The following is a 14,518-nucleotide window of genomic DNA, read 5'->3' as shown; positions in this document are numbered from 1 at the left end:
AGATATGCATAGATGAAACTCTGTGCCTTACGAGTATGTCTCAAAAGGATTTGAGAATGTAGTGAATCTGCATTGTAAACATTCCTGAAACCCTTACACATCGTGGCAAATGCTCAAAAAGCATCGCTTAAGTTCTACCCAAGGTTCAGTGACTTGTATTGAAAGTGGGTAGCACCCTACAAATGTTACAACAACTCACCATGGATTTTCCCCAAGATAGATAACGCAGCTTCTACTGTATAAGCTCTCCCATGGTTATAGTTTCCATCACATAAGCCCAGTCCTGGACTCCAGGAACATTTCCTCCTCTATTTGTCCCTTAAGCTCAGTGTTGATAGTGACATCCTTCTATTGCTAATCCCTAGGTTATTTTGTTTTGTGACTCAGCTTTTTTATCACCCATTTAACCAATTTCCTGCAGTAAATTCCCTCCTTATTCCAGGTTAGATTCTGACTGTTACACCAATGAAGAAACCAATATTCAGAGAAGTAGCCAATAGCACAATAATTCTGCAGTTAGTATTCTAAAACAACAGTTTCTGATTCCAGAGTTAAACTCTTAATCTCTGCCTTATATTTAGTAAAATTTAGTGAAATTTAGTGAAATTCCTGGTGCCAGTGCCAGGTGGTGATGGCCATGGGGATATGATGATAACGACTATATTGATGATGATGGTGGTACTGGTGTTGGCACTGGTGGTGGAGATCTGGGTGATCACTGTGTCTGACTGCTGTTGTATGTCCTTTGGAAGAGATGTGCAGATAAATGTCTGGTTGTCACACAGATGTCTCTGATTGTGTTCCAGGCCTTCACCTACCACCACATCCAAGAAATCATGGTCCAGCTTCTTCGAACAGTGAACCGGATGGTCATCACGATGGGACGGGATCATCTTCTGATTGTGAGTAGATCTCTTCCTCTTGTCAAACATTTCAAACTGCTCAGGGTCAAGGAATGGATTTTCTGGAACACCAGGTCATGTTGAACACCTAGCACAAATCGCTACTTTGTTTTGGAGTGCAACGGTTAGATTTTTCTTGTCTGAGTTGGGATAACATGAGAGTTAACTCAAAGTTGATGAAACAAAACAAGACTTAAGACTTGTCCACCCTGTTGAGTGTATCAATGGGGATGGAATGTCACTGGTAAAGATGGAAGACTAAAGAAGGTTTTGCAAGTGGGCCGGGCAGAATGTTCCGCTTTCACATCTACCAGGAGCCTTTTCTTTTGGACTAGAGTCAAGCAATGCCCTGTCTCAGGGTCCTGTGAACTTGGTTTTCTAAGTGGATTCACTGTATGTTAACTCTGCCCACAGACATTAGTTAATTCAAGTCACTGCTAAGTTTGGGGTTACTCTTTTGTATGAAGGCTGTATTCTAAAGATTAGGAGATTCCTGCCTCATAGTCAGATTATTTTCCCTCTACAGACAGAGCCCATCTCTAACTCTTTAACCTTTGCCTGTCTTGCTTTAAACCATGGGCCAAAAATGATTCTTACAGGGGCCAGTCACCAACGTAAATGAGTATGTTCGACTACTGCTCAAACTCACTATTGATTTCCCATCTCACTCAAAATAAAATCCAAACTATTGCTAGGGCCTGAAGTGCCCTCTGCCCCTTGTCTCTTACACCTAAAACATGATTGTATTTACTGTTGCCTAAGCTTGACCTATCTCCGCCTCAGGTCTGAGGGCTTGTTTCCTCATGTAAATCTGATCTTGACTTAGGTGTCACCTAATTAGAGAGGCTTCCCTGTCCTGATTACCCTGTCTTTAATACCCAGCACCTCACCATCCTCTTTCCATCTCTGCACCTTACTTCTTTATGTTTCTTAGAACTTATCACCACCTGAAATATATATATATAGCCTTTGATTGATTGATTGTCTGGCTCTGCTTGTGAGAAAATGAGCTGCAGAATGTAAGGATTTCATCTGTTGCATCCATTTGTATTTCCAAACCCTACAATAATGCCCTGCATATAGTATGTACTTGATAACTATTTGTTGAATGAATGAGCAAATGAACAAATGAATGAAGTGTGCCAGACAGGGACTCTAATGTTTAATGAGGACAAGTGCTTCTCAGCTGTGATTTCACACCATGCGGAATTGGGCCATACAGTTGCCAGAACTCCCAACTTCTCAAGAGAAACTGAAAATGTGAAATTTCCTGATATTTAAGTGTTGGCAGCTAATAAAAAATATATTTATAAACATTCTCTGAGCCCCAAACAGCTGGATTCAGCTTTCAGGAAGCCAGTTTGGGATCTCAGCTAGGTTTGGGATGTTGATTGTTCATACGCTATAGTCCTACTTTATGGATACAGAACATAAGGTGCTGAGATTATTTTAAAAGTAGCTGGGCAAGGATTTGATCCTGAGAAGCAGTGGAGTGTAACAATTTTCTTTAGACCCATTTGGTTCTGTTTAGTCATGTCAATACATGTTTACTTAATGTATACTGTGTGCATTTAAAGCAGTGGCGACATCCATAGAGAGTGCCAGCAGGTCAGGTGCTCCCGCCTTCCTGGGGTAGATAGCCATGTAAATTGGTCTTTGTCATTTGTCCCACTTACCATCCTTCCACCTTAGAAGTATCACCATTCCTTATTCAATTACAAGCTTCCATATTGTGGTTTCCGTAACACTCCTTAGATAAGCATTTTATGACCTCCCTAATCTTTATTCCCTTTCTTTGGAGTCAGACCTAAAGATGATCAATCCATTTGACTCATTCTGTGTATAGCAGGTCTTAATTCTCTGTCTCTCCTTTAGAACAGTCATCCTTTAAAACAGTGCCTGGATCATAGGAAGGGCCAAATAACTGGTGTCTTACTATTTTCTTTTCTATCTGGTACAATGCGTCTCTCTGTTCCTTTGCATTATCGACATAGGCAAGTGAGCATAGTTTGGCCCTCATTCACTATGGCCCGTTGTCTGAGCCTTTCATTTGATCCTCTCACCCTTCCAACACACATTCCTCATTGCTGCCGCATTAATCTTTGCCAGGACACTCCTGTACTCTGGAATGTTCTGTGGGTCCCCACTCTCTACCAAATTAAGTCTTACGACCATTCTCAGCTTCTGTGATCTGGCCATAACCACATTTCTCAGCTTTTTCATCTACTTTTCTCCATCCAGATATTCAGCCAAAATGGATGTCTGGATATTGCCCAAACATGCCTGGCACTTTCTCACTCATGCTGCTTTCTTTGTCTGGAATTCCTTAGAATGCGGTCTCAATCTGTTGAAATCCTACTTAGTCTTCAAGGTCCAGCACAAATTCATCACTTAGGATGCTGCTCAAATCTCACCAACCTGGTTGGGAACTCCCTACCTCTTCTAAATCACACAGCTCTTTTTCTTCCTTTGCTTGCTTGCTTTTAGTTTTATTGGAGTGACATTTACATGCTTTAAAATTTAACCGTTGTAAGTATTCAGTTTGATGAGTTTCAGTAAATGTGTAGTGGTACAACCATGACCATAACTCAGTTGCTAACACTTCCTTCATTGCCGAAAGTTCCATTTGCTGTCTGTCTGCATCCCACCCCTACCCCAGCTCTGAGCAACCACTCTTCTACTCTCTGCCTCTATAGATTTGCCTTTTTTTGGAAATATCATGTAAGTGAAATTATACAATTCGGTGTCTATTGTGTCTGGCTTCTTTCTTTAGCATAATGGTTTTGAAGTTCATCCATATTTTAAGATATATCAGTACTTAATTCCTTTTTATTGCTGAATAGTATTACACTATATGAATATGGCACACTTTGTTTATCCATTCTCTAGTTGCTAGACGTTTGAATTGTTTCCAACTTTTGGCTATTAGAAATGACGTTGCTCTGAATAGTCACATAAAAATTTTGTGTGAACATATTTTATTTTTTTAAAGATTTTTTAATTATTTATTTGAAAAAGAGAGAGAGAGCACACAAGTGGGCAGAGGGGCAGAGGCAGAGGGAGAAGCAGGCTTCCCGCTGAGCAGGGAGCCTGATGCAGGGCTTGATCCCAGGACCCTGGGATCATGACCTGAGCCGAAGTTAGATGCTCAACCGACTGAGCCACCCAGGCGCCCCAGTGTGAACATATTTTAATTTCTCTTGTGTAGAAATCTAGAAGTGGAATTGCTAGGACATATGGGAAACATATGTCTAACTTTATAGGAAGTACCAAGCTGTTTTCCATAGTGGCCATTTTATATTCCCATAAGCAATATGAGGGTTCTAGTTTATTTACATCCTCACCAACACTTAGTATTGTCAGTCTTTTGGATTTTAACAATTTTAGTAGATTTATAATAATTCTAGTGGTGTCTCATTGTGGTTTTAATTTGCATTTCTCTGGTGACTAATGATGTTTCTGTGTACTCTCTCTCTCCTTTTCTTTCTTTCTTTCTTTCTTTCTTTTTTTTTTTTTTTTTGAGACATTTCTGTCTGTGAACTTGCCATACTAGCTCCTCCCTTATACCACAGAACTTTTAAGGCTTGGGCTTATCTATAAAATGGGGTAATAGTAGACCTTCCTCATAGAGTTCCTGTGGGAATTAAATGAAATAACATGTGAAAAGCATTTGTACATGTGTTTCTTGTACATAATATTCATTTATTTATTCATTCACTATTTTATGAGAACCTCTTATATACTCAGCATAAAGACTCAGAAATGAGTCAGGCATGGTCTGTGTCCTCAAGGAAACCATGACCTCCTTCGATAGGATGTCTCTCAAATACCTCAGACTCACTGTGTCCCAAACACAGCTCATCGCCAGCCCCCTGGAGCCTGCTTCACACTCTCCCTTCATTTAGGACCCCAGTTTATGGTACTGACCTCCTAGAACTGTAGGAGCTGCCCTTGCCTGCTCCCTCTTGCTCACCTGCCTGCCCTTCTAGCCTCCCACTAAATCCTGCTGTTTTCTGCGCTTCTGGCTTCAGTCCCTCCCCACCTGGCTCCCCCCATTTGCCCTCAGAGCCCCTGTGCACTCTCAGTCATTGGGCTCATTGTACTTTGTCCATTGTCAGGTGATTTTCTGTCTCTGTGCTCCAGCCTCCCTACATTCTGTGGATGTCCTTGAGGGCAGGGACCATGTTTTACTCACTCTTTTATCTTCAGCTTCCAGCAGGGTGCCTGGCATACCATGGGTTCTCAATAAATGTTTGTTAAGCAAATGAATGAGTGAAATAATCCCCAGAAATACTGTGTTATTCCATACCTTCATGTATTTGTATATGCCTTTCTCTGGGGTTGGAATGCTTTTCCTTCTTCCAAGAATGTTTTCTCTAATTATCAGGAACCCATATCTCAGGTAGTATGGGAGCAGTATAAGGAATTGTCTGTTCATACTTTTCCTGTCCCCTGCGCTGATTCCAGGAGCCTTGCAGAGGTTCTGAGTTGCAAGCTGTGTCATCAGTCTCAGTGACTCTTGAGTTTGTTGGTGTAATTACAACAAGAGTGCTGAGTGGGGAGTACTGGAGGTGTGTTAGGAATGGGAACGTGCCTGAACTAGAAGGAAGGAATAACCAGGTTTTTCTTAAGATGTAGCTTCATTTTCATAAAATAGTCCTTTCCAGCACTTCTTAGAATAGAAATATCTCCTCCAAATTAAAGAAAATGAAGTTGGAAGGTAATTACTCAGAGGTCATGAGTCCCTGTCTTATTGCTGAAGGCCCCAATTTAATTTCAAATTGAAGTTTGACAAGAAGGAGAGAGCCCCATTCCAACCATCACTTTCAATTTTCCATATACAATTTTTATTGGTCAGTTTCCATTGCCTGGGAATATTAAACAATCAATATTTACAACAAACACCAGACATGTCTAATGCTTCTGAAATCCTGAGAGGGCCTCGAATGGATGTGGGGTGGCTGGTTGTTGGCACGTCATTATGTGGGATTAAATAGTGACTTCTTTTTTTTATTTGTAGGAGCAGGAACATTATGATAAAAGGTGTTAGCTATTAAAATTACAGGAAACATAAAGGCTAGGATGGATTGCTTCTTGTGCACAGCACATTGTAATTATCATTTGCTGGAAACAACCATTCCTGATTTTTTCTGTAAATTGCTTGCCTAAACAATGAAGTATTGATGGTGACGAATGAGCAGAAGGAAAATTTACGAAAACGAAAAGCAAAAAAACTTTTACATGACTGCTGCCCTCTCTTTTCTTTGCCAGAGTCTAATCAATCAGATATACATTTATTTACTAAAGTTACCAAGGACTTTGGGGCTGAGAAAGGCAGCATGGTTTGGTAGAAAGGACATTTTTGATAAGAGAATGGGAGAATATTTTTTTATTTGAGTATAATTAAATACAGTGTTTGTTACATTAGTTTCTGGTGTACAATACAGTGATTCAAGAATTCCATACATTTCTCAGTGCTTATCAAGGTAAGTGTACTCTGAATTCCATTTATCTATTTCACCCATCCCCCTACCCACCTCCCCTCTGGCAACCACCAGTTATTCTCTGTCTTTAAGAGTGAACAGGAGAAATTTTCCATACTTGTTCTGCAGAGTTGGCTCTATGACTTTATGCCAATGTCACCCTTCTAGACTTTGGTTTCTTCTGTGCAATGAACTCTATCATTTTTTAGATCTTTTTCATATATCTAAGTTTTCTGATTTGGCCAATGCCTATTATCTTTTTCCGTCTTCCAAGGTCCTGAGTCAGAGACCTAAAACAGATTTTTCTTCATGGACCAACTCTGGTGGATTGGAAATAGCGGTCTGTAGTACTGCACCGAGAAAGACTCGGAGGCTACATCTTAGCTCGGGGAAGGAGTGCTGATTAGAGATGTCTGTCATAAGCATAAGCTTAGAGAGCAGTGATGTATGCAAGGTACTCGCAAATATTACGTATTGACCAAAATCATTGGTGTTTTTCTGGCCCAGTCCAAAAGCTCCTGTAGAACCAGTATTCTCTTCCGCATATATCTGGTTCTTTTGAGAAGGCTCTGGTATAAGAGCAGAAGAGCAATGGAAAAACAAAACAAAACAAAACATAATAATCTGAGAACTTAACATTTTACCAGGGAATGGTTTCTATGTGCTACATGTCATATTTTATCAAATAAGCACCATGATTTTATGTGCCCATAAGAAAGAGAATCTGCTACCAATTAAACTGTGACACAGTGGCTTATCATTGCATTGATTGTAATCTTCAGAGATATTAAAAAAAAAAAGTTGGATTCAAAATCCCAACTGTGTGATGGAGCACATCTTTGACTCCCCATGGGTAATTATCATCACATGTCCCGTGGTTTGGGAGAATAGACTGACTGAGCCCCAGAGGATGAAAGTATCATGGCCAAAGTCACACAGCTAGTGGCAAGGTGGGATGCAAATTGGGGATGTCCAGCATCCGAGCATCTGTCTCTTGTGCTCTCCTATCGGTCTTGGAGCAGTGTGAGGAAAACTTTCCAGACTCATTTGTGGATCTGAGGGGTGTGGCTCAGGGAACATTCCCTGGCCAGTGCCTCCTGCTGCTGACTGCTCTACAGAAGGCTGTCCCCTGTATCTGGCCTCCTTAGTGCTGAGGATGGACAATCTCATAGGGAGAATCAGCCAGGGAACTTAAACACTGCCAGAAATTCTTGGAAGGTAAACAATCTGGTAATTTTGTTGAAATTGGGATCTAGCTTTTATTGCTGGTAATTAAAATAAGCCTCTGGGTGATATATTTTGGGCCTAATTACCCCGGTTTTCACAGAGGAGTCTATTGAATGATTAAATAAAGGTAAATGTAGTTGGCATCATGCCAGCTCTGGAAATTCAGAGCAGTTTGTTCAAAAAGGAAAAAAAAACAACAACTGGAAATCATCCTACCCTCCACTGCTTCACCTCACAATAGCACTGAAGACTCCATAAAACACCTGAGTCATCCAAGAGCCAGGCTTTCAAAGCTCTAACTTCGCTTTCCAAATGGCAAATGGCCCACCCACATGACCACTCTCTGACAAACTTTGAGCTCACAGACTCCAGGATGCTTCGGCAGGGGTCATAGCATGAAAGTTAGTACCAACTCCACCCATCCCTGTCCCATGGAGAGCAGGCAGAAGGACAGTCTAGGACACGGGGGTGTGAGGTTCCAAGCCAGAACTGATTGGTTGACTCATGACCCTCACTCAGCAACCCAACACTTTGTTAACAAACAATATTTCTGATAAAACTATCACTTATTGAGCAAATAGTCTGTATTCCAGGCAGAGAACTAAGCACTTTATGTGTCTTATCTCTTAACCCACCTCAGGTACTCATATTTTACAGATGAGGTAACTGAGGCACAGAGAGGTTGTATAACTTGCCTTTAGTCACGTAACTTGTGAGTGGAAGAACTGGGATTTGAACCCAGGCAAAACTGTTTATAGAGCTCCTCTTCTTAAATAGCATTTTGTGCACTCCTACACTGTGAAGACCCTAAGTCGTTCTTTAGGCATCAACTATTCTAAAGGTGATAATGAACACCTTCACCCCAGCTGCTGCTCCACCAAGACTGTGCAGTCTGGTAAGATGACCTATGTGGCAACTTTCAGAAACCTCTGAAATGGCACTGGGCTTTGGTGGCTTTGTAATGACAATGATATCTTTAGGATCGATCTCCTCAATTCTGGGAACCTGTAAAATCAAAACAAGAACCTTGAGTGTTGGTACTTAGGAAACACCAGGTTTAACAGAAGACAAAGCTAGAATGGAGGTGCGAAATTATCTCATACCTCCTTCTCCTTCTGTGTGCAGTTTGTCCCCCCAAGCTCTTGAGCAGACTGCCAGGTTCTAGGTCTAAAAGCTTCTCAAATCCAAAGCCTCCCTCCACCACCAATGCCACTAACCCATGTCTGGCCATGACTATCTCTCTCTGCTGCCACTGCTGCAGCTGCTAACAAGACACATTGTCTCCACTCTTGTCCCTTTTGACTTCTTCACATTGTAGCCCATGAGGTCTTATAAAGTAGAACTTTCTGGTGAGGACGCATCAATGGCCCCACAGTGGCCAAAGATAAAGATCCAGCTGCTCACCATGGCCTTCAGTGTGCCCAGTATGATGGCCTGCCTCTTTCCCCCATACTCTTTATCTCCCACTTTTGTGCTAACTCGATGGAACTGCTCTGTTAGTTACAGAATGTTCCTTCTCTCCTTTGCATTCCATTCCAAATGGCACTTGCATGACATTCCCTCTGTCTAGAATATACTCCTCTTACCCTTGTTTACAAAACCTCCTCGAAACTCCTCTTTCTCCTTCATGTCTTGGCCTCAGAGGCACATCTTGACCCATGTTCCACTCATGTAAGTTGGGACCCCTCTGCTCTCTTCAGCCTGAACCTGCCTCATGTACTCATCATACTGTCGTGAGAACATTCTTCCTAGCACTACAGAACAATATCTTCATCACTTCTGCATTTACAGGAAACACTGGGTCCCTGGTGTATAGGATGACCTCAGTGAATACCTGCTGAAGGAATGGAAGATTTCTGCTCTTTATTTTATTTACATACAAACCATCATTCTTTTCCTTAACATGTAAGTGTCACTATTATCACTCTTATGGCATGATTAGGCCAGGAAGGTAAAAGAGAAAAGAGAATTATTATTGAATAACTGGACCAAATGGAAAGAATTAGGGGGAGGGTATATTCATTCTCTTGTCAGTGGATAATCACAGTGAACATTTCTAGGGTGCTTATTGTGTGGCAGAGATGGCACTTGGAGGATATTACCACATTTAATCTGTGAGGCTGACAAAAGTTATGATCCCCTCTCAGAAAAGAAACAGTGATCAGAGGGTTTAAGCCTCTTGTCCAGCATCACATACCTGAGGTGAGAAGGAGGAAGATAGAATCCAAATCCAGGTCTACAGAATTTGAAGCCATCATTTTAAGCATTTCACTGTACATGTCTGGGACATTGTTTTTCTGAGTTAAAACTTGAGAAAAATTAAGAGAGTAAATATGTGTGTATGTGTTGGGGGGCGGGGATCAGGTTAAGAAAGAGAATAAACATTATACAAGAGACCTGAAATTCCATTTGATAGACGAAAGGTGGCATCATTAGCTTGGGGTAACTTGGTTGCTGCTTGATCTGGTCATATAGAGGGTGCTTATGTCCTGTGGGTGGGGTGGCTTTGTTTTAATAAGGATTTTGGTAATTGCATACCAAGGAGTACATGGCCTAAAATATATATGCAAAAAATGAATTAGTATCTCAACTTCCAAGGAACCCATAACATGTATGTGCAGAAGTCAGTTATTAAGGTAGACTTCATATAATTGGGCCTATTTCTTCAATGGTGTGAAAAACTTGAATAGGTGGAGAGGAAGGGTTAGGGGTTTGTACGAGGAAACGGCATTTCTTGCCTTATCTCCATCTCACAGTCTGTGAAATCTTCTCTCATTCCTCAAGATCATCTTTCTTCAGTGACCTCATTGTTCTTTGTCCATTTTTCAATTACAGCATTGTCACATCATAATGGAATTTTCTCTTTACCTATCTTTGTTCCACAGTAGACTAAGATTCTTGAGGAAAGGGACTGTATCCCATTATCTTTGGGGTTCCTGTCTGTAGGCCCAGGGTTTGGCAGGTGGCAGGTATTTATCCAAGCCATGGGAGTGAATGAATGGAAAGAACAAACTAATTGAAAGTACAGATTAATGTCTAGTTTTAAAAGAATTCTGTATTTAAAAAATAAGATGAGAGAAGATTTGTTTCATGTCAAGCTTTCATATAAAGCTTTTCTATATAAAATTCCCCAATAATCTACGAGCCCTGTGTGGTAGAATTCTTTTAGACAAATTAAAGTTTTAGAGCTGGGGCATAAAAAAGAGCTGGTTGCATTCTCCAAACCTTCCTTCTGTTTGATGATGAGCCACAGAGATGGGAATTAAAGGGAAGTACAAGGTTCCTAAATTTGTTAAAACAGCTACTGCATCCTCTCTGGTGTGCCCAGTCAAGCAGACCTCTACTCTGAGGACAGAATGCTCCTAAGTAATAAGCACACACCTGTTGCTGCTGCCGCCATGACAGTCTTGCACATGGTGCTGGGACACATGCCTTGTGGTTCTGCAGGGGAGGTGAGCTGAGGCCTCCACTGGCCAGCAGCATGTTTCCTATGCTACTGTTGTCAGTACCCAGAGAGGGAGAGGCAGAGACTGAGTTTGGGAATTGTAAGATGAGTACTTAGGAAATGCATGACTGGTATGTCATCATCCTGATGAAATTACTTCCAAATATCTCAGTGCCTGTTAGCTTCTGTAAGTGGATCTGGACAGATCTGATTTTGAACAAGTTATTTTAAATGTGTTATTAAAGGTAAGACTTCACTATATCTCCTGTACTATTATCTGGCACTGGAAGAGAGGCCAGCCTTTTCTTGTCCTTGGGGAACTTTGGAAACTTTAGAATTTTAGAATGTCTGTCATTTGGGCATTTACTAGCACTCTCATGCCTAACATTGCTTTTTAAGAGCTGTGGAGTTGGGGCATAGGTCTGGAGTTTGAAAGGATTTTGCTAGCTGGGACCTGTTCCTCCTTTTCTTAAGGAGTGAGAAGGCCTTATTCCAGGGCTAGGAAGTCTCTTCACTTCACTAAAATGGGGTTAATAATAGTTATTACCTGTCAATCCCATGGTGAGGATTGAATAAAAAAAGTATGTGTAGGAGCACCTGGGTGGCTCAGTCGGTTAAGTGTCTGCCTTCGGCTCAGGTCATAATTCCAGGGTCCTGGAATCGAGCCCCGCATCAGGCTCCCTGCCGCGGGAAGCCTGCTTCTCCCTCTCCCTCTCCCTCTCCCTCTGCTTGTGTTCCCTCCCTCGCTGTGTCTCTCTCTGTCAAATTAATAAAAATTAAAAAATCTTAAAAAAAAAGAAGTATGTGTAAAGCTCATAACACAGGGCTTACCACCTAGCAGGCCTTTGGTAAATAAGAGCCATTATTATTCTCCTTCAGTGCTGGAGTCTTCCCTCGCTTTGATGCAAGTGTTATGAATCAGATGACAAACTATTTTGTGGCCCTGGCTGGGGATCTCTCCTGGCTTTGGGAAGTATTTTAAGCTATTGCTATAGTGGGGCTGTGAATAAAGCCCCCTTGAGATGAAACTGGCCGCCATATGTCTGGTACAAAGGCTTGAGTCCCAGACTAGAAGGAGAAATCCCATTACAGAGGGTCCTGCCCTGTGGGAATGTTGAGGGACTGGAGCTGCCCCATGAGAAACCCTGTTGGCACAACCTCCAATGCAACAGGCTTCCCCTACAGTGGTCCGGTCCATGCTCTTCTGTCTGAGGCACTGGCCTTTTAAAGAGACTCAAAGAAATCAGTTCTGTCAAATGACCCTTCAAGATCAGATCCCCTTTTTCTAGATTTATGCTACATTCATATAATGATGCATTTGTGCAGTTATTAAATACTGATGATGATTTTTTAATAACATGAGGAAATTCTATGTCTTAAATATAGAGAAAGGACCAGAGGACCCTAACAACAAGAAAGTCATCAGGGACCCTAAAGGCCAGGGAGGGGGAGACATGTGGCCATCATCAGAGGCCCTGGATCTCCCAGAGGTCAGGCCTGGGGGCCCTGCTCTGAAGATAAAATTATGTTCCTATCTTCTGCTTAAGTGACACATGATTTGTACATTTCTGTAGCTTCACTTTTTCTAAAATGACTTTGCTTTCCTTTTATAATCAGGAAAAAAACCCTCAAACACTATTTCTTTAAAAATAGGAATTAATGAGATAGTCAAACTTAGTGAAGCATTTTCATGTATATAATTTTACTTTTCTTCTAACCAGCCTGTGAAGCCAGAAAGGCAGATGGTTTCATTTTAAAGACAGATGTGGGGGATGGAGGTGAAAGTGCTTGTTCAAAATTGTGCAGAAAATCAGGAGCAGAAGTCAGGAGTCCTGGCCTTGTTCTGGTCTCTCTATCATGGACTGTTTTTGACCTTAACATTTTCATCTTCATTATTTTCTCCCAGTTCATTCAACGAACATATATGAAGCATTTACAGCATCTTGGGCAATGTGATAAACACCTGAAAGGCTGTAAAGATGCAGATGACAATTTCTGTCCCCTAGGACTTTGCTCCCTGGTGGAGATGTGCATGAGAGATTGACAAAAGAAATGTCAAGATAATATAAGCAGCAGCCTGTTCAAAGCGCCATGAGTACTCGGAGGACGGAGTGACTAATCCCATGGCAGGGGCGGGGAATGATCAGAAAAAGTTACAGAGAGGAGGTGACATTTCAATTGCAACTCGCTGTCTGCCATAGGAGGTAAGAGCCCAAGCTCCCAAGTTTGGCAGACCTTGAAGGAACTCCAACCTTCAACACCTCATACTTACAGACTTGGACACATTACTTAGATCCCTCCAAGCCTCAATTATTCTCCTGGAAAATGGGGGTAATTGTAAGCTACCTTGAAACAAATCAGTGAATTGAAGGAAAGCACTTAATAATATCCCGTTTTAACTTCAAGAAACTAGAGCCTTTATTATCCTAATTAGTAGTAATATGGCTAATATTCATTTATTTTCCCCAAATGGAGATTATTCCCCATGATAGATAGGTATTGGAACAATGTTCTAGGTAGAGGGAACAACAGGGCTAAGTCACTGATATGCAATAGCCTCTGACTTTTTAGGAAGGTGGCAAGGAGATGGGCACAGGGGGAAGTAGAGTAGTGGGAAGTTGGCAATGCCTACTAGGTTGGAGTCAGATTGTAAGGACCCTTGTTTGCTGTGGGAGGAATGTTATGTTCTAGGATGGTGGCGGGGTGCTATTAGAGATATAGAAGCCAGGGAATGGCAGATGTGTGTCTTAGGGAGATCCCCAGGCAGCCAGGAGGGGGCTAGATCTGACGGAGCTGGACAATTGTAAGAGAGAGTAGCCCTTGAAAGCCAGTGCAGTCCAGGGGTCTGCATGGAACGGACAAGGGCTCATGATGGCTAAGGCATTCATTTCAGTTAAACAAGGACCTCCTGTATTTAAGACTTTACAAGGTGAGGAAAACAGTTCCTACTCTCAGAACACCACATATAATGGGGTAAGAAACAAGGGGAGAATTAGAAATAGCTGTAATTTAAGACAAATAATCATCCCAAGAAAATAACAAGGACAGCATTAAGAGGGTCAAAAGTGGGGGCGGGCGCTGGGGTGTGACATCCAGGTGCGTGAATCAGAAAAGTCTGCGTGCTTATTGTCAGAACCCTTCCCCCCCTCACGGGACTGTAATAAGCTGTACGAGGCAAGGGCTGCATCTGTGATTTTCTTGACCAGCACAGAGAAGGGAATCAATAACTGTTGGAAAAAAGTGATTTTGGACTGGGGTTCATCTGAGAAGTTTCCCTGGAGCTGGTGGATGTGGTAGTAGAGTAGAAGAAGAGATCTGTTTCAGGAAATCCGGTCTGGTCATTGGTAAGTTTGTTGCATGGCTTTGAATTTGCTCCCTTTGATCCCTAACTACAGAAAGCGTATTGTTTTCCATCTTGAAACAAACAAGCAAACAAAAAACAATGACAACAGCTCATGATG

At 41.8% G+C, this 14,518-nt stretch overlaps 1 protein-coding gene across 1 annotated transcript in view; it reads left to right on the top strand.

The window, feature by feature from the left end:
- Nucleotides 1–14,518, top strand: part of DOCK2 (dedicator of cytokinesis 2) — a 407,203-nt gene that overhangs the window by 179,048 nt on the left and 213,637 nt on the right. The window contains exon 27 of the mRNA XM_028102762.2: nucleotides 807–902. Within this exon, the coding sequence (XP_027958563.2) occupies nucleotides 807–902 (96 nt within the window). The remainder of the gene's footprint in view (nucleotides 1–806; nucleotides 903–14,518) is intronic.

The sequence above is a fragment of the Eumetopias jubatus genome, unplaced genomic scaffold (genome assembly GCF_037043125.1).
Source record: "Eumetopias jubatus isolate StellerSeaLion01/CBP00866 unplaced genomic scaffold, mEumJub1_p1.0 scaffold_5, whole genome shotgun sequence".
Taxonomy (NCBI): Eukaryota; Metazoa; Chordata; class Mammalia; order Carnivora; family Otariidae; genus Eumetopias; species Eumetopias jubatus.
This window is presented reverse-complemented; position numbering and strand designations above follow the sequence as displayed.